The 18,822-nt window shown below is 40.4% G+C and overlaps 1 protein-coding gene and 1 long non-coding RNA gene across 11 annotated transcripts in view; one reads left to right on the top strand and one right to left on the bottom strand.

Moving 5' to 3' along the window:
• Window positions 1–2,808: 2,808 nt before the first annotated feature.
• On the bottom strand, window positions 2,809–6,284 carry LOC134162886 (uncharacterized). The gene is made up of 2 exons (XR_009964478.1): window positions 5,204–6,284; window positions 2,809–2,966 (listed from the first exon to the last, which is right to left on the bottom strand). It is a non-coding gene; the product is annotated as an uncharacterized LOC134162886 (long non-coding RNA).
• Window positions 6,285–8,181: 1,897 nt separating this feature from the next.
• The window catches only part of ULK4 (unc-51 like kinase 4), a 198,949-nt gene continuing 188,308 nt past the window's right edge, over window positions 8,182–18,822 (top strand). For 9 of the 10 annotated variants that reach the window (XR_009964477.1, XR_009964476.1, XM_062617178.1 and 6 more), the window contains exons 1-4: window positions 11,311–11,520; window positions 12,810–12,909; window positions 15,948–16,087; window positions 17,426–17,588. Coding sequence is in view for 8 of the 10 variants with exons in the window: in XM_062617178.1 (XP_062473162.1) it covers window positions 11,332–11,520; window positions 12,810–12,909; window positions 15,948–16,087; window positions 17,426–17,588 (592 nt within the window). In the remaining 2 variants the exon portion in view is untranslated. Of the gene's footprint in view, window positions 8,205–10,569; window positions 10,747–11,310; window positions 11,521–12,809; window positions 12,910–15,947; window positions 16,088–17,425; window positions 17,589–18,822 lie in introns of those variants that run through there. The other variant, XM_062617176.1, reaches the window with a different exon arrangement.

Raw genomic sequence — 18,822 nt, 5'->3', positions numbered from 1 at the left:
GAGCACGCAGGCAGGCTGCAGGGACGCTGGTGGACAAAACTACCGAAACGAGAATAGGGGAGAGGGTCCCGGTGAAATACAGACGTTCAAAATACGTGTTTCTTCGATCTGGTAGAAGAACGAAGGAGAGGAATCTTGCCTGTGCCCTTCTGAGGAGGAAAGTTGCAGTATGAGTGCGAGATACATTAGACATAAAATCTGCTAAGGAAAAGATTTGTTATATATGTCCCACTCACGGAGAAAAGCTTCAGTCTAGATTCTTAATAAATCTAATCATAAACCAACCACCCAAAAACAAAGAAACAAACGACCCACAGAGGAAACCATGACTTCTTGTTTCTTGTGGCTCACAGAACTATTTAGTGGAGGAGGGTTTGATTGTTGTTTACCGGCAAGGGAAGAATTGTGTCCAAGGTTAAAGCTGGTAAGAAAAAAGTGGCAGCCGCACTGGTGAGAAGCCTGGGATGTGTGCTGACCTCGAGCAGGTGCAAATGGATTCAGGGTTAGACTCTCAATAACCCATAAAAAGAAAGGCTCCAGCCCTTCACAGATGCAAACAAAGAGAATCCCACTTGGATGATGGAGAGGAGAAATGTTGCAAGAACAGAGGCTTGACAGGCACTACCAACAGGCGTGTCTTGAGGGCAGATCCCCTGGAAGTGAGTCAGGGTACAGTTGGATGGGGCATGGGAGTCAGCCTAAATCTTTGCTGCAGCCAAAGGAGCAGGCTGCTCCCCCAGCTCCTGGCCTTCCCAGGGGCTGGCTCTGCTGCTTAGGATTCCTCAGTGGGTGACTCAGTAATACTGAGTGCTAACAGAACTAATTATATTCTTCCCTTTGTCAGTTTTCTGCCAGATTAGTAAACTGAATAGATTCACACTAAGATCATAAAAGTATCATAAAAGAGCACAAAGGAAACGTTTTTGTCTGGGAGGAACAGGACCATCCCTTTGGTAACCCTGCACTCTTAAATCATCTAACTCCTCCCTGAAGTAGAAACTTCATGTTCCTTTAGGCAGTCTAATGCCTAGGTTAAAAAGGTTGGTCCCTTCCACTTCTCACCCTCAGCTGAGTCCTCCCATTGCTTCCTGCTTTGTGCTGGGTCTTGTCTGCGCATGACCCAGTGAGCAAGCCAGATCTGGAGGTTTAAAAAAGGTCCGGTTTCTGATTAATTCTTGAAACAGCTAACAGTGGAGTCAGATGAGTGACAGAGGTTGCTCAAGAGGGGGAACAAGACTCTGTAGTTGCAAATGAGGGATAGAGCCTTGCAGCAATAGCCAGGCACTTGTTACTGTGCATAACGTAAGCCCAAGACAGCAGTGAGGAGGAATGGTCTGCACAGGGAAGGAAAAGTTTTGAGGAAGAGTTTGGTCTGTGCTGCATGAAATGTTATTGTGAAGCAAGGGAAAAAGCAGACAGGCTGCTAAGGCGGATAATACTAATAAAAAATAAAAAGCCTTCAGTTGCACAAAAGCAAGAGAAAAACACAAAACAGAATCATCTTGGAACCAGAGCCCAGGAAGGAAATCAGTGCTGAGAAAAAAAAAACAGAAGGCAGAAATGATCTGAAGACAGAAGGAGACCCTAGAAGTAGAAAAGTGAAGATCCACACCAACAACAGAGAGAAGCAAGTCTGCCTGACTAGAGACTTGTTGAGAAGAGCCAACTGACCTGTCATGTCTGTAAGGAACAAGGATTTGAGATACACCTCTGAGGCCAGAAAGAGTCTTGTTAGAGCAAGGAGAAGCCCTTCACTGTGGGACAAATGGCAGTGACATGCCCCATTTATTCCCAAACAGTGTGCGGGAGTGCATTAGGGAGAGAATTGGGGACTACAGGATTGCCAGCCTGTCCCCTGCAAGGTTATGTCTTTATGTTGCTCGTGGGATAGGTAGCTGTTGTTTGGTGGTTGCTGCACCAAATCCTCCTATGATTTGTTGTTGCACTGTGCTTAGTGCACATAAGCATGCTCCATTGCATTATGATTCATCCACCTAGCAATTGGCATCTATTGGCAAATGACACAAGTACCCAGATAAGCTTCCTAGATTTCTCTGATCATGTTTTCATTATTCTCTCAATTTCTGCTCTCTTCTTGATTATATTTATCATATTCAGTCCCAATTTTGCTTCGATTACATTTCTAGAAGAGACTTCTTATTTCCACCTTGCTAAAATAGAAGACTTCTCGAATATACTTTTCAGTGAGGATGCTGTTTTTTCCTGCATGTTATTCACTCTAGAACTTCTTTGATTTCTTTACAGGGACTATAAAATAATACAATATTGCCTTAAAAGCATTTAAAACAAGTTTCAGAAATCTGTGGTTAGTTTGCCAGCTGAAATCCCAATTGCAGCTACAGTTGCAGATGATTTGAATCTCAGAGCATAAGTTAATTCCAGTGGGCACAAACAAATGATCTGAAAAAATCAAACATACCTTTAAACCATACCCACAAATGTATTTCTGAATAGCTGTGTCATGGAGTTAAGAAAGAAGTTGCAGTACTTCCTCTTCTTCTTGCTGGTACCTGCTGTGACTGGCCCCATTCTTGCACTTTTATATTCACATGGGCTAAGTAATGCTCTAAGCCCTTTAAAAGGGGTTATGAAGTATCTGCATAATGCTGCCTGCACGGCATGTTCTCTTGTTTAAATGGTGGCTCTTGTAAAGCTAGTGTTGCTTTAACTTGAATATCAATAAACGTAAATTCCTTTAAGTTATCTGACTGAGCATCTGAAACTTAAAAATGTGACATCTTTTGATGGAGTTTCTTCTGGTTTTGTGTTTTATTTGGTTTTTGTTGGTTTGTTTGTTTACAGCAAGGTATGCAATGCTACCTTTGCTGGAAGAATCAAATCAGCAGAAAAGCTTTTCTTGCTCAGTGCTCTATGCTTCCTTCAGCTAGCATCAGCCAGCACGAATGCTTTCTTCTTCAGGTGCTACTCTTCTGGAAATTTCTTTCCTGTAAACAGGGTGCATCTGTCAGGAGCAATACCAGCTTAGAGCGTTGGTTGGAAGTGTTATTGCAATTGTGACCCAAGGACAACAGGCACATGTAATCTGAAAAGAACAGAAGGAATGAGAAGCTAAACCAATCAAGTGAAGGTTTATCGATAAACTAAAGCATAAACACAAGCAGAGGAGACAAATAAAATGAAGATAAAAAGGTCTTAAGGAAAAATATCATTAAAAAATGACCTCCCTCATGAATATGTATGTATAGAGGATCATATATAATAATTATGGCAAAATAAAGCATTATTACACAGCTTAGAGTCTGAAAAAAAAACCCTGAAGAAAGGAAACAGTGACTGAGGATGGGGTTTTGCACATATTTGACATTAATGAAATGCAAGTTGGAATAGTTTGTAAAGCTCAGATTAGCATTAGAAGTGAAGACAAGTACACAAACAAGCAGGAAGTTAAATGCAAGATAGTGGGTTAATGATAAATGTGCCAGGCATGCATTTTGCAAGAAAAGGGGAATAAAAAGTGCAATCAAGCAAAGCCAAATGAAAATTACACTGTGGAATGATAATAATACCTTCAAGACATTGTGAGTTCTAATTAGGATGCAAAGGATATCCTGAATACACAAGCTGAATCTTCAGAATATACAAAATTAAAGTCATTGCTTTCTGCAGAAACAGTTAAGCTCTATATGTAATAATAGCGCATTTGACTCTTGTGTGAGGCCAAACTGCTGAATGTATTGGAAGAAAATGGGATGTTTTTCCAACATGTTATACCTAGAGAGTACAGCATCTGCTTTCCACACTATCTACTGCATCAGAGTAAGGAATAGGTCAAACATTGAAATACACAGAAAAATACAGCATTACTAGTATTTCCACATCATCTCAGTCACAGTGGTAGTCACTACAAGAGCAAGATTTTGGCAAGGCCTGTTCAGCCTTCCTGCATCAGCAAGGCTGTCATCTCATCATACCTTAGAAGCCAGCAGGCAAGCTTACGTGTTAAGAATGCTGTTAGTAGTGAACCTTGCAGCAGCAGAATATCAGCTTTGCCAGCCGGGCAATCAGCATCAGAGCTGATGATACACAGGAATGTGGTACGAGGAATGCCTGGCAGAAATTGTGGTAGTCTGTAACAATTAACCTCATCTCTTTAGCAGATAAAACTCAGCACAAGCAATAACAACAACGAGGAAGTTGGTTTGACTTTGGTATCATATAAAGAGCAGTGGCTGCCTTCCCAAGGAAACCCAGTGACTCTGGGAAGGTAAAGTAGCTTGTAAGATACCAACCTTTAAAGGTATTAACTCGAGAGAGTACCACATCTCTTTCAAACCTTAGACATACACAAAGCATTGAGACCATAATGGAGGAAGAGGCAACCCAGCATGCTATACATGAAGTACTGGTGACCTTACAAGTTGAGCCAGTGAGGCAAGATTTGGAGCCCTGTAAGAGAAACCACAAGTAATTTTTGCCTCACCAGTGAAACAAACACATTGGAAGGGACTGTTTTGCCATTTTAGCTGTTTCTGCAGCTAAAAGGTCAACTCGATGATTGATAAAACAAATTCCCAAAGAGAAGAATCCCAGGAACTAGCAAAGAATCTGAAAAATCATTGCTACTCCCAAGTATCAGCAGCACACGATACTTAAGTTGTAACATTTAAATTTATTTAACAACTTCAAGAGGCATCAGTGACTACAGCGGCCTTGTACCAAAGAAACAAGGTGACTAACTTATGAGAACCTTAATGTTACCACAGAAATGCAGAAATAAAGAGAAACAGACAAAGTTTCACTCAAACAATGAAAGTATGTGCTAGTTTTAAGAGGATGTTGGAAAAGAATCTGGGGTTAAAAGCCACAAGATAAAGATGTGCTTATGTCCATTGTTCTGCTGAAAGATCAGAGAAGTGGCCCTGTGTGCTTCCCAGGAATGGCAGAACTATCAAGGTGGATGAAACATCCAAATATGATAGATGAGCAACTGAATCATCATACCCAGAACGCTGAGAATAGAAACTCTCTTGAGAATGGGGTCAGTCTGGAATAGAAAGAAACACCATGTACTAGCAAGATGGGGTAGAGCATGAGTAATCATGATAGCTGGGAGAAAAATCAGTGCATCTGGCAAAATAAAACACAAGTATATAGCATCTTCTACAGACATTAGAGCAAGCTACAAGATCTTAGTAAAGGAAAATAAAACATGGAAACATACCTTAAAACTATAGGCGACTAATCAGGCTTTTGGGAATCAGGCAAATGTCAGAGGCTTCTGTAGTACCCATTGAGGATAGAGCCCCGAAGTGTTTAAACATTCCTGAACTATGTGGTTACAATCACAAGATCTCAGTTTACCTTAAATTAGATCATATACTTATTTGAGAACAAGAATTTGATTGCATCTGACTGTCTCATATAATAGCCAGGCAAATAGCAAGGCTGAGTTTGCTGTACAGATTGCTGAGAGGATTGAAATGCTGCAAACAGCACAGAGAATATTTTGCATTCCTTTCTTGAATGTTGAAAATATTCCCACAGAAAAGTTCACTGCAGTTGAGTACAATGCTTGAAGTCATGTTCAGTAACAGACTAAAGGAGTAACAGGCTAAACAAGTTAAAAAAACCAAACACTAAAGACAAGAGTCCTGTAATTGCAGCCCTGATCTGCATTTGTATTTAGATTATTTCTTCATGGTACCTCTTGCACTGGAAGCAAGTAAAATGTTTGAAGAGAGAATTCCTGTTTCTTACACAAAATCAGAGGGAAAATTCCCATCTGGAGTATACTGAAATTGTCTGTATCTTTCTTATCATCTGGATGTACATGTAATGAAGTGTGTATCAACAACAACAACAAAGCAACACAGTTCCAAACTAAGAGGTATTGGAAAAAAAGAGGGGTGTATGTCAACATGTCCCCTGTATCTGCCTTTAATTACACCAAAAATTCTTCATCATGGAGACATTTAATTTAAAAAGCTATGAAACTCTGGTTTGTTATTAAAGCATTGTTTTGTGATTCTCTCTGTGTACTCTGCAATGTTATTGCCACTCTTATATGAAGATTTGAACAGATTTTGTTAAAGTTCATACCGTCTCACTCCCCCAGAATGGGATACTTACCCCCTTGGCATAAAATCAATCTCTAACCTAGACTAACATAACAGAAATCTGTACATAGGACAAAACACTAGAAATCTGGAAACAAAGGCAGTAACCTGATAGTTACTATGGCTTAGTTTGGACAAGGACAATGAAATTAAGTGACTTTTTTAAGATCTGCAATCAAACTGCTGTCAGGAGCTAGTATTCTACTCTTTCTTCTTTATATCAGTCACCCTTATCAGAGCCAAAGGTAAAATACAGATTTCTAAAATCTAAATAAAGCCCTCTTCAAAGCATACTTTTCTTGTGCTTACTAAGAGAAACTAGGTGATGTCTACTTACGCATTTGGTTTATTTATATCCAGTCAACTACTCATTTACATTAAAAAAAAAAATGGAAAAAATACTTTGCTTGTTTAGCTTCATTGGGAATTACAGATCAAGTCTGCAATGGCTGAGAAATTATGCTGCAGAATGGGATAGGATCTGAAATTGTTAAGAAGTGAGCATTTTGCCATGCGTATGTATGGCACGATATGTTTTGATGTTAGGACTCCAGTCAATTCTATGTGGATATTCAATAAACCAGCTGCAGTACTAACCTCTTACCAGTCTTGTAGACTCTCTACCAAACCCCTCAACAGCTGAACTGTGACAGAACTCTTGGCAAGCTGTGTAATTCATGAAGCTTCATTTCCTCCAGGTCTGTGCTTTGTGTCTATAGCCTCCGCTGAGGCGGTATTAAACAAAGCTGAAGCACTTTTTGCAGATAAAACCTTTCTAATATCCCTCTCCCAAGCAGGGTAGGTTGGGTTGGTTTTGGGTTTGTTACAGAATTAGGGAGGTTTCAGCTCATACTGAAATTTTCCCTACAGTGGGGGTAAAAAATCCAACCATCTGTTATCATACAGAATATAGAAACGTTGACTCCTTCCTGCTAAGTATACTACTAATTTTATAAAATCTGGTTGAAGTAGATCAACGGGTTCAAAACTGTTTAGGAAATCAAGTTGAATATGGGATAATGGACAAAACAGAATCCCAGGCTGGTTTGTGTTGGAAGGGACCTTAAAGCTCACCCGGTTCCAACCCCCTGCCATGGGCAGGTACATTTTCCACTAGAGCAGGTTGCTCCAAGCCCTGTCCAACCGCACCTTGAGCACTGCCAGGAATGGGGCAGCCACAGCTTCTCTGGGCACCCTGTGCCTGGAACGTTATTCAACTTGTCCTGGAAAGACAGACCAAATGTGAAATGTTTTATCATGCAATGAGGAAAAGATGCTGACTTGAATCTTTCAAGGGCCTTGCAAAACCAAAAGCAGACAAGCACAAACCCCAAACCCAGCCGTCCCTAGGATGAAGAATGAAGTGAAAACACCACTTTACAGTTAAAAACGGAAAGCGCTCGTTCCAAGGGCTCAATGTTGCCAGCACGAATTATCCCCCAATTAGGCTTTTACAACCCGCTGTAACAGGACTGACAACGCTACCTGTGTTGTCCGATGCTCGGCCCATGGCGGTTTAACAGCAAAGCCCCACAACCAAGAGGGCAAGGTCTGGGATTCCCACTCCTCCTGAGGGGCTTCCCCTCACCGCGGGCTGAGGTACGGCTCAGCCCGCCCGCCCGTCAGCCCCGCGCTGGCGGTTGCCCGGCAACCGGACGGATGCGCCCCCTCCCGTCTCGACTGCAACCCACAACATCCGGGAACTCCCGTCTGGCCCCGGCCCTGCTCGGGGGTCAGCCCCTTCCAGCCCAATGGCGGCTCCGCTCTGTTTCCGGCGTCTGGCCCCGTCTCCTGGATACAGGTGCGAGGTGGCGACCATCCGAGCGGTGCGCGGGGGGGGAGGCAGGACAGACCCATGGGCACCTGGCTCTGTGTTCTCGCTAGAATAAAAGCAAACCCCACAACACCCCCTGGGCTCACTGTGACTGTTGTACCGCTGCTCCTCCGGCTCGCTGTATTTTGTGGTGTGCGCGGAACAGCTTCCCGCCGGAACTCCTCCTCCTCCTTCCCCTTGTGTCATGGAATGCTCCAGTCGTGCGGCGATTTCGGTTGATGGCGGCGGTAACGGCGGTAGTGCTGTTACCTGGTCCATCCGCTGCCCCGCAGGTACGGCTATCGCTTCCTATCCGCCACCCGTCACCTCCCGTCTGCGGGCGGGTAGCGGCCCTCAGAGAGCGCGAGCGGCGCGCGGAGCCACCCTCCCGCCCCTCCCTTCGTCCTCCCGCTCCCGCCCTAGCCCCGCACCCGCGGCCATGTCACGAAGCCATGGGATGGGTTGGGTTGGAAGGGACCTGGGATTGGATTGGAAAGTCCAGTTCCGACTCCCTAGTTCCAGTCCCGGGGGCTGCAGTGCAGCTTTGACTACAGGAGGTCTCGGGTCCTCTCATGAGGAGAGGGAGCAACGTGTTGGCGCCCAGAGCGAATGCAGTTACCTCAGCAGTCTGTTGCTTTGGGTGCTTCTGTGAAGCTTCAGAGCCGGTTCCTTACAGGCGGTGGTGTGGCCGGCTTCCACAGCACCTAGCTCCTCTCGAGATGGTTCTTTGCACTTTTTGCGTCGCTTTGTTTGATCTCTTCATACTTTATGTCAAAACTAACGAATCCTAGCTGTTGAAAGTCTGTCTCGCATGTCACGCTCCGTTAGTTTGTGTACTGAAATGGCGACATAGCCGTTATGAGATTTAGGGTTGTAAGATAAGGTGCTTTTCCCCGTGACCTCCTGCAGCCTTGCTAACCTGCATGTGAAAGCACTCCCAGTCATGAGGTAGCAATGAAGATTTCCCTTTCCTATGACTGCTCTGTGTCGGTGTGGGTTTGTATGTTATTGGTCTTGCTTCTGTCAGATAACCAGGTATTTCTGTATTTGTCGCTGAGCCTGGCACGCATTTGTATGGTTTGGTTCATGAGGGGATGATTATGTTTTACGGATGTCCAATATGAGGCATCTTTAATACATCTGATGTGTATATATGCTTCAGTCTTGTGACAGGGTGCGCATAGCAGGTTCAAAGTATTCTTGAGAAAGAAGAAGTGCAAGGCAGGGGATGTGGACATGTACTTTGGGGAGTGGGCTGTAGTTTCGCCATTTCTTTTGCTGGATGCATTTCTATGGCAATGATGTTCTGTGTTACCAATATTCTAGCCAATTTTGGTTTAAAGTATAAATTTTATTAAACTGAGTAAGCGATAGCAGATAAAACAGCGCTGGGTGCGCCGAGGAGTCCTCCGCTCCGCCCAAGACGCGCACACGCGGTCCCTGGGAGGCGGTCCTTTATCTTCTCCGGTTCAAGGCCCCGGCCAATCCTGTCGCCCCTCCTCACTCGGATGTTGACATGGCTCTTCCCCATTGGTTCCCTTTGTTGCAGGGGTCTCATTACCGAGAAGTTTCGGGAAGTTTCGAGAAGCTCCCAGAGGCTTCGAGAAGCGTCCACGGGCAGCCTCCTCACTGTCGCAGCCCCCTCCCCTCAAGCGTTGCAACAAGACACCACTTCGAGCCACCTGTAATGTGTGGGGTTTGTTCATCAAGAAGTTTGGGGGGAGGGAGGCTCTCTGTGGCTGTCCTTATGTGAAATAATACTCCTTTTGACTCTGTAACTGTTGTACTCTGTAGGTAATGGGGGGAGGTCAGTTGTATTGTTGCGCGGGATTGTGAGAGAGAAAAGGGGGCTGGGTGGCTCGAAGTGGTGTCTTGTTGCAACGCTTGAGGGGAGGGGGCTGTGGCGGTGAGGAGGCTGGAGGCTGGCGGTGGACGCTTCTCGAAGCCTCTGGCAGCTTCTCGAAACTTCCTGAAACTTCTCGGTAATGAGACCCCTGCAACAAAGGGAACCAATGGGGAAGAGCCATGTCAACATCCGAGTGAGGAGGGGCGACAGGATTGGCCGGGGCCTTGAACCGGAGAAGATAAAGGACCGCCTCCCAGGGACCGCGTGTGCGCGTCTTGGGCGGAGCGGAGGGCTCCCCGGCGCACCCAGCGCTGTTTTATCTGCTATCGCTTACTCAGTTTAATAAAATGTATACTTTAAACCAAAATTGGCTAGAATATTGATAACACAGTGGTGGGATTCTTTCCTCTTTTGAGAAGAAAACTTCTGTCTTGGGTAACTCTCTTTGATAAAGGAAATCCTAGAGTCATGAGGCTGCTATGTCTGTTGTGAATTCTGGATCACCTGGGTTGTACTGGGCACCTGATGATGTTCTGGCAAGAAACGTTATTTTAGTGACGGGCATTTTGTTATCTGGTGCTGCATAATGCTGTGTTGTATTTTTGAAGTCTTGACTGAAAACCTGGGCGTTCCCTGGTCTTCCTTTTGTCACTCTGGGAGCTCTGTGTCTCTTGAAAGAGTTAAAGTGAAATTGAGTTTGTGATTTGTGATTAAGCATCTGCAGCTGTTCTACTTAAGCCTTTCCTTTCCATCTTTACTGGCAATTCCTGTTGTAGTTCTTTCTCCAGTATGCTGCTTTTCTGTGGTTTTAGGATAACTGCATTGAGAACCGGTCTTGTTGGTCAAAAAGCAGTTTTATAAACAAAATGGAGTAAATCATGCAGAGTTGAGAAAGAACAACTTCTTGGCTTGGAGATAATTAAATTGGTAGTTGGAAGAACTAGGCAAGAATGTGAAGGTGTCCTGGAGCTGGAAGAACTTACTACAAGGTGATTACTGAGGAGTAGCTATCAATATATCCTGCTTCTGAATGTGCTGGTATTGGGATTTTCTGTGTCTCTGGTTTTAACTTGGTAGCACAGCTGAGGAGCAGGATGGAAAGCAGAACTCTTACTTCATGTATTATAGATGCTTCACTGTTTTGCTATCAGTTCTCCGCTTGCTCTGAGATTTTTAGAGAAAATAGTTATGGAACAAAAGAATTAACTAGTCTCTTATGAGAAGCATCTAGCTATTTAAATATAGAAGTGTCACCTGCTAGGTTTGCAACAAATGACAAATATTTCATTTGTTTAAGTATGTAAATTAAAAGCATTCTTAAGACAAAAATGATAGTTCAGAATATTAATATTCAAAAATCCTGTGGTTTTCAGTTGCATTGATTAAAGTGGTATTTGGCAAATTTAAATTACATTGTGAAAAGTCGCAGGGTCACATTGCCATTTCTGCCCAATGGCTCTTCAGGCAAATCTTATTTTGCAGTTGAGAACTGGGAGGGTAAATACTGTACACCAGTGACTATTAAATTAGAATGATTTCCCCTTCTCCTTCTTTGTTTAAAAGTTTATTTGTTTATGAGACTAATACCATGTTTCCAATCCATTGCCTGTATAGCATCCTCAAGTATGGAGAACTTTGTTCTGTATGAGGAGATCGGAAGAGGGAATAAGACAGTTGTCTATAAAGGAAGAAGAAAGGGAACAATTAATTTTGTTGCCATTCTTTGCACTGATAAATGCAAAAGAGCTGAAATAACAAACTGGGTGAGTAGTGTTTGCTTTTTTGGCGTTTTTTTTTCCCCTGCTAAATCTGGGAAAAGAAACAGCTTACAGAACCCCGTAGAACAGGTAATATAAGAGAAAAATACCATGTGCTTCTTGTCACCATTTAGGTCAGCTTCTTAAGATTTTAAATTCTTATACTTTAGAGTCTCATTTTTATGTTTTTATTTCTTCATCTGTTTTTACTGTTGCTTAAATCGTATGCATAAACCCATGTTTACAGGCAGAGAACTTTTAAAAACAGTTACTTGCATGTAGTAGTTTGCTTTATTTTGCTATTAGTTGTGCAAATTCAGTGGTAGTAATACTTGCCAGTGAATAATCAATCTCTTAATTACCAAGAAGAAATTATTTTTGATGAAACAATAGCATTTAAGGTAAATTAATTCTGTTTTGTGAGATCTTGGCAACATTTTAAACATACACATTCTGGAAAAGAAACTGTAACTGATGTAGTTAGACATTTAAATATTTTTCCAGTAGATAAATTTTGTTTCTGCTTTGGGTTGACCATGGCTGGACACCAGGTGCCCATCAAAGCCAATCTGTCACACCCACACCCCTCCTCAGCTGTACAGGGGAGAGAAAATATAACAAAAGGCTTGCGGATCAAGATAAGGACAGGGAGAGATCACTCACCAATTCATCTGATTCATCAACATTCATCCAGTTACTGTGATGGGCAAAACAGACTCAGCTTGAGGAAATTAGATTATTGCCTATCAAATGAGAGTAGGATAATGAGAAATAAAACCAAATCTTAACTCACCTCACTTTTCTTCTCAGACTTCACTCCTGACTTCCCTGTGGTACAGAGGGACAGGGAATGGGGGTTGCAGTCAGTTCGTCATACATTGCCTCTGCTGCTCCTTCTTCCTCGCATTCTTCCCCTGCTCTGGTGTGCGGTCCTCTTAGAAAGCTGTTGCAGATACCTTACAACTCTAATAAGTTACACAGGCCTCTGTAGAGATTAGGCTATGTAGTTTTAATAGAAATATAGATTTCTAGGGACCTTTCAATGATTGCTCTTGCCTGATAAGCTTAAGAAAGATGAAAAAAATGTCTTTTTACTTCCTCATGTGCTCACCATGCTGTCTCACACTTGTGTTCTCACTGCAAAAGAAACTAGGAATGCAAACTTAACTCCAAATTCTGATTTTCAGCTTGTTATTGTTTTAATGATGCAGGAAGGTTAAACAGTGCTTATAATTTTTGGTTGGGGAACTTTTTTTCCTATTCTCCAGTTATGTATTTTAAAAACTTTGTTCTAGGTTCGTCTGACTCATAAAATAAGACACAGAAATATAGTGAGATTTTATGAATGGTATGAAACAAGCAACCATCTCTGGCTGGTAGTGGAATTATGCACAGGTAAGATAAGTTCAGAAGGTAAAAATTTATAGAGTAAGTATTTGTAAGAGACTTCTCAACAGTTTCTTCACAGCAAATACTTAGATCCTTGAAAAAAACTTAGTAATTATCTGATTATAAACTTGAGAATCCTGTTTATGGACAAAAGTCTTTTTGCTTTTGGAAATATTTTTAGAAATTAGTTGAAATAATGTTTCTCCTCTGCTTCACTGTATATGTATGTTAACTATTAACTGATGTGACATGTTGGTTTTAAATAGCTAATGAGATGGGGCTACTCAGGTGAGCTTAAAACCGAATTGTGAGTAGTTGGAGGTTAGTTAAGTAAAAATTACTTGAAGTTTTCTAAGGACTGGCAGCTTTGGTGTTTTCATTTTATAGCACACAATAAAGTCAGCAAGGAGCAAATCAAGTAATAATGTACAAAGGGCAATTCTGAAGCTAATAGTGAATTTTTAGTTTTTTTCCTGCTCAGTAGTATTCTGATTTTGATGTTAATTTGGGAGCTCTGGGAGCCCAAAACTGTCTTAAGTGTTTCATTGAGCTTTCAGATGTTCTCATCGATCCATTAAAGAAATCTGGTAAAGCTTTCTCTGCTTGTGATAACTGCATGTTTTAAACTCTTTAAACTTTTAAAAGATAATGTGCTTTATTCCACATGGAAAGAAAAGAAGGCCAATTGTGCAAGTGACGAATGCTCAGATTTTGGTATCTGGAGTTTGTTTCATAGCCAAAGTCCATATTGCACACAGCATTTATTTCTATCCAGAATTCTATTTCAAAAGATACTGAAGGGAAGCTACAAGTTCTGGAAAAAACCCAGGTCATTCTTTCAGTGATTAAAAGTGAACACATATTATTAGACAGGCAGCCTTTTATTGACTACAGCTTGAACAATTATAACGTTTTTTTTTTACCCTGCAGTATTGCAGTTTGCTGCAAGGGGTGTGTCTTGAAGCTAAGTTACTTACAAATAGAACAAGACATAGGTTTCTTACTAATTTTATAGAGCCTTGAAAACTGTTTCTGAAATATGGAAGGTCTCTCCCACTTGTCTCAAGGTGACAAAGTGAGTTTCTGTTATCAGATACAGCATACTTCTGTGTTGCAGGTTTCACTGTTCCTTTTTTTTTTTTTCTGTGGCTATTTGGTCATGTTATGGAATTCTACATGTTGTTCTCTAGATTGCATTATAAAATCCAGTAGTTAAACATGATGGAAAATTATTTACTGTAGTTAGGTAATATGGGCTTGATCTTCAAAGAATGACTGGTTTACTGAAAAGCATAAACAAGGCTTAGAAATAATGTTAACATTCAGCAGTGTTGAATAATTTGAAGACTACTGTGATGACAGACTTCTACTCTTGCTGTTCTCTGAAACAAGTTACTGAGCAAAGGGAAAAAAGGTCAGGAAAATCTGTTAAGAGATTTGGAATAAACAATCTAGTATCTTTTTCTGTGACGAGCACTCCTAATCCCTGTTTTCATTTGGGGCATAAATTTGTATCTTTAACCTGGACTCATAATCCACAAAATACGAACTGTAGTCTCGGAGGAACAGGTTTGCTGTAGGAGTAACAAAGGGCCAAATGAGGTTGAGGAAGGGGATTTTGAGGGAGTTGGAGAATATGCAGTTTGCAATAGCAGTCTGGGACAGGAGGGAGGAGAAAGGCTGTTTTAACAATAAGCTTGTGGGAAATGAGATGAGAAGTTCAAGTCCTATGATGAGTTAAGACGTGAATGGCTCAAATGGGGTGAGTGTGATAAAATACCTGGGATGGAAGGAAGTAGGTAATGGGGGGAGAGAATTGATTTTTGCAAGGACAGAGAAACAGTAACAATCAGTGGGGAAAAGCATAGAGTATGTATGTAAAGGCCAGGGAAGGACACAGGTGATAGAGGATATATATGAGGGCTGTTTGGAAGACTTTCCAGGTGTAATCTGATCAGAAGCAGAGTAGGGGTTGGTTGGATTTGCTGGTGAAAGAGGGTGGTGATTTTGGAGGGACAGAGAAAGGTCTCATGTTAGGATGGTCTGAGCCTTAGACAGATATGACTTGTTAGGGGAGGAAGCTGGGATTTGTGTGAGAAACATGGAAAGTGGAACTTTAGTCCTTGTTTTTTTTTTGTTTTAAATTCTTTTAAAGAGGAAGGGGTGAAAATGAAAGAGCTGGGGCCCCTCAGTCAAGAAAAGGACTCTACAGAGATACCATGTGAAGAACAAACACAATCTTCTATTTACTTCCTCTTAATGTGTTTCCCATTTTGTCTCATACTTGTGTTCTCATTGAAAAAGGAAGTAGGAATGCAAGTTGGACACCAGCTTCTGATTTCCAGTTTGTTACTGGTTTAGTGATGCAGGAAGGTTAAATAGTGCTTACAGGTTTGGGTTGGTTTTCTTCTGTATTTTTAGAAACAGGTGAGTTGGGCAGGGTCTCAGAGGAAAGTTATTTTTTCTTAACATGCATTTAAATCTAAACTATTAAAGAACAAAGAAAAGAATTTATCTGTTGGATGTTTTTGACCTCTGGCTCTCAGAAAGTAACTGGGCTTTGCTGCTTCTGTTGTCTGTGAATTCTATGGACAATTGTCTGTCATTAGCTTTAGGCTTGTTCACAGGAACTGATAGTTGCTCTTGGTATTATTCTTTTAACTCCGGGAGCAGGGATCTGGTGAAGGAATTTGAGTAAACCCATTCTGTGCTGTTACATTGTGACCTGACACAGTTCCTTGGTTTCTTCTTTTCCTGATGTCTCCTTTGTAAAATAAATAAATATGAAAATAATTTTGAAGTCATGCATTCAATTTATTGTAGTCAAAATTAAGACTTTTTTTTTTTGCCCCAATATTGGAAATGGATTTTTTTCTGTAGATCTTAGATTTTGTAACTATCGGATAATCTCAAATATTTTTAGTATTTGCAGATACTAATTTTTACCTGACTTCATTTGAAGAAGCTTGCATAATGTCCTCAGGAATGATTTGTGTGGCATCTTGTTTACATGCTTTTGCTGAATATGTCTAAATGTATTTCAGGTGGTTCTCTAGAATCTGTTATTGCTCAAGATGAACATCTACCTGAAGATGTAGTGAGAGAATTTGGTGTTGATTTGATTACTGGTTTATACCATATTCATAAGCTTGGAATTATCTTTTGTGAACTGACACCAGGAAAGGTAAGAAGGAGCATTATTTATAGGGAAAACCGCATGTTACATTGTATGCCGTGAGCTTTTAATCCATTATTTCTGTTTTACTGTTTGGAAGAAGGTTACCTCAGGTTGAAGGGCAGTTGAGCTTTATAATATATGTGAAGACAGTGAGACAAGTCTATAGCTTGGATATTTTATGGTCTAATTGATTTCTTACCCTGTTGTGTATTTGATACAATGTGATAGGTTCTTTTTTATTTGCTGTACTGGTTTGAATAATGAAAGATTTTAGTTCTCTGTCCTTGGACGTATAACTTTGTAATTATACCTATTCTGTCATGCTGCAGAACATTTTGAAGTCACAGAAAATGATAGTGAGGAAGTAAAGTTAACTAAACTTTCTTTGTTAATAAACTTTTCTGTTGTTTCCAAATGCCATTTAAGTTGTCTTATCGTGCATAAAAATACAGCTCTTCATGTAGCTTCTGATTTTGTGTGTGTGTAATTTATGTATAGTTTTGTCAAAGTCCATATTTGTTTTTAATTTATGTAATCACCAGAATATAACTATAACCACAAATACTTGCTTAATGGTAACTGGTTTTGATCTTGATCTGCAAGTGATCAAGTTGCCCTTCTCTGAATTTTCTGTAATACCTTGCACAATCATACTGGGTTTCAGCCCTTTCTAGACCCAAAGCAGTAAAAGATGTATGACTAAAGCATAATGGAGGTGAGTCTGTGTTCTTCCAAAGAATAGTGTTGCTGTGAAGTACTCCTTTAAGCACTAAATACAGAGTGCATCCCCTCCCTGATAGAATGAGCTATTTCTTCAAACAACATTTTTGAGATTATGAAGCGTTTAATGATGAGAATAAGCAGTGACTGCATAGAGAGAACTCTCGTCATCTTTGGACAAAATCTTTGGACTATTCTGCTAAATAAAATGAAAAGATTCACTTACCTTTTTTCTCCTCAAATGAAGCGGTGTTTCTTTTTACTACACTTCTGTGTTCCTATACACTGTTTTTCTATATGCTCTACTTTTACTTTCTTTTCTACAGTAAGTATCATCATTTTTCATTGAGATTTAATAATGAGTAAACAGAAGTGTGCATTAAACTTCTTAAGCGTCCTATTGTAAGAGTCTAATTTTTTGATTATAAGAAAAAAAGATAGTATTGGTGTTGACTTAAAACTTTTCAGTGTTTTCAGTTATAAAATCATCTCTGTGTACCTAAATAGTTTGAGGTTGTGATTTATTTATTATTTTTAAATAAAGTATTTTATACTTTGTTGGAAATTTCAGCAGTCAGTTTTAATATATGCTACTTGTATGTTGGATCTTATTTATTCTTCTAGATTCTGCTAGAAGGGCCTGGCACTTTGAAATTCAGTAACTTTTGCTTGGCTAAAGTGGATGGTGAAAACTTGGAGGAATATTTTGCTTCAGTTGCATCTGAAGAGGGTGAAGGAGATGTCAGTGAAAGCACGCCACAAAGATACCCGAAAAATAGATTTCGAGGTGCGATATTTTTTACTAGCCAAAATTAACAAAAATTAACTAAAGGGACAGAATGAAAGTTGGACAAAGCTTTTTGTCTGATGTAATTTGGAGAGAAGACTTTGAAATAAAGTAGCTGTTTGTTGTTCTTTTGGGGCTGACTAAATTTCTAGAGAAACTGAAGCATTGATTTTGTCTCATCACTTGTAAAGATTAATGTGTTTACCTGTGTCTTTTCAATGGAAAGCATGGTCTGTACATTTTCTGTAAGCAGATTTAACATACCCTGGATGGGTTTTTTGTTTTTTGTTTTTGTTTTTTTTAAGTAAGCTCAAACCCAAACTTTAGCTCCTAAGGAAGATTGTTCAGAGAGATCATAACTTACAAAGGGAGCAACACCTGCAAGCGAGTAGAAAGAAAAGTACCTGTATTTACCAGCATATGTTAATAATTTGAAGTTTCACAAAGTCAGTTTAACTGGACATGGAAAAAATATACTTCTGTCTGTCATATAAATTAACATATTAACAATTCTTAACTTGTCCTGCTTTTTGTAGATAAGACTTAAGGTTGTTTTTTGGATTGAAGCTCATATGTAGGTGATCCTAGGCTGCAGTATACCTGTATAACAAGCTTTCAGTGTAACAGGATTTTTTTCTTTAGTTTTCTTTTTTCAGTTTTACATCAAATCCCTACAGTTTGCAGTAGGCTGCAAATACGGTGTTATTTTTTTTGTCAGAGAACAAGAAGAAATCGGAAACTTGGTTGTAACCTTCTAATCTTTATTAGTTGTCATCTCAGAGCATCTCACAGACCTCTGTTTCCAAGATAATGGTGTGTCATAGCAGTTACTGTTATTGAGAAGAATGGAATTCATGGCAATATTTTATGGGAACAAGGAGAGCTTTCTTAATACACTGCTGTCTCCTGCTGAAAGTCCACAGTGGAAATAGTGAGATCAAGACCAGATCTTTATTCAGGAAGAAATACAAATCTAATCTCTTTCCTGCTGCCCTTCAGGAGAGCTGTTTTGATGTGTGTAGTTAATGACCTTTTGTTACTTAAAACCCAAGAGCAAAAGAATCCAAAATAAACATTTTAAAGGACTATGGATTTGGCACCTTTGCTGAGTCTGTGTAATTTGCAAAGAGATTCTTGAGAACTGAATCAGTGTTTAGATGGGAACTACTGTCAAAATAGAAACTGTATTTCTTTTTCTGTAACAAGATAAAAAAGGGTTTGTAATTAAGCTGTT

Source organism: Pezoporus occidentalis, unplaced genomic scaffold (genome assembly GCF_034315485.1).
Source record: "Pezoporus occidentalis ecotype Australia unplaced genomic scaffold, CSIRO_AGI_Poc_V1 ctg193, whole genome shotgun sequence".
Taxonomy (NCBI): domain Eukaryota; kingdom Metazoa; phylum Chordata; class Aves; order Psittaciformes; family Psittacidae; genus Pezoporus; species Pezoporus occidentalis.
Note: the sequence above shows the minus strand (reverse complement) of the source record. Positions and strands in the feature narration are given on the sequence as shown.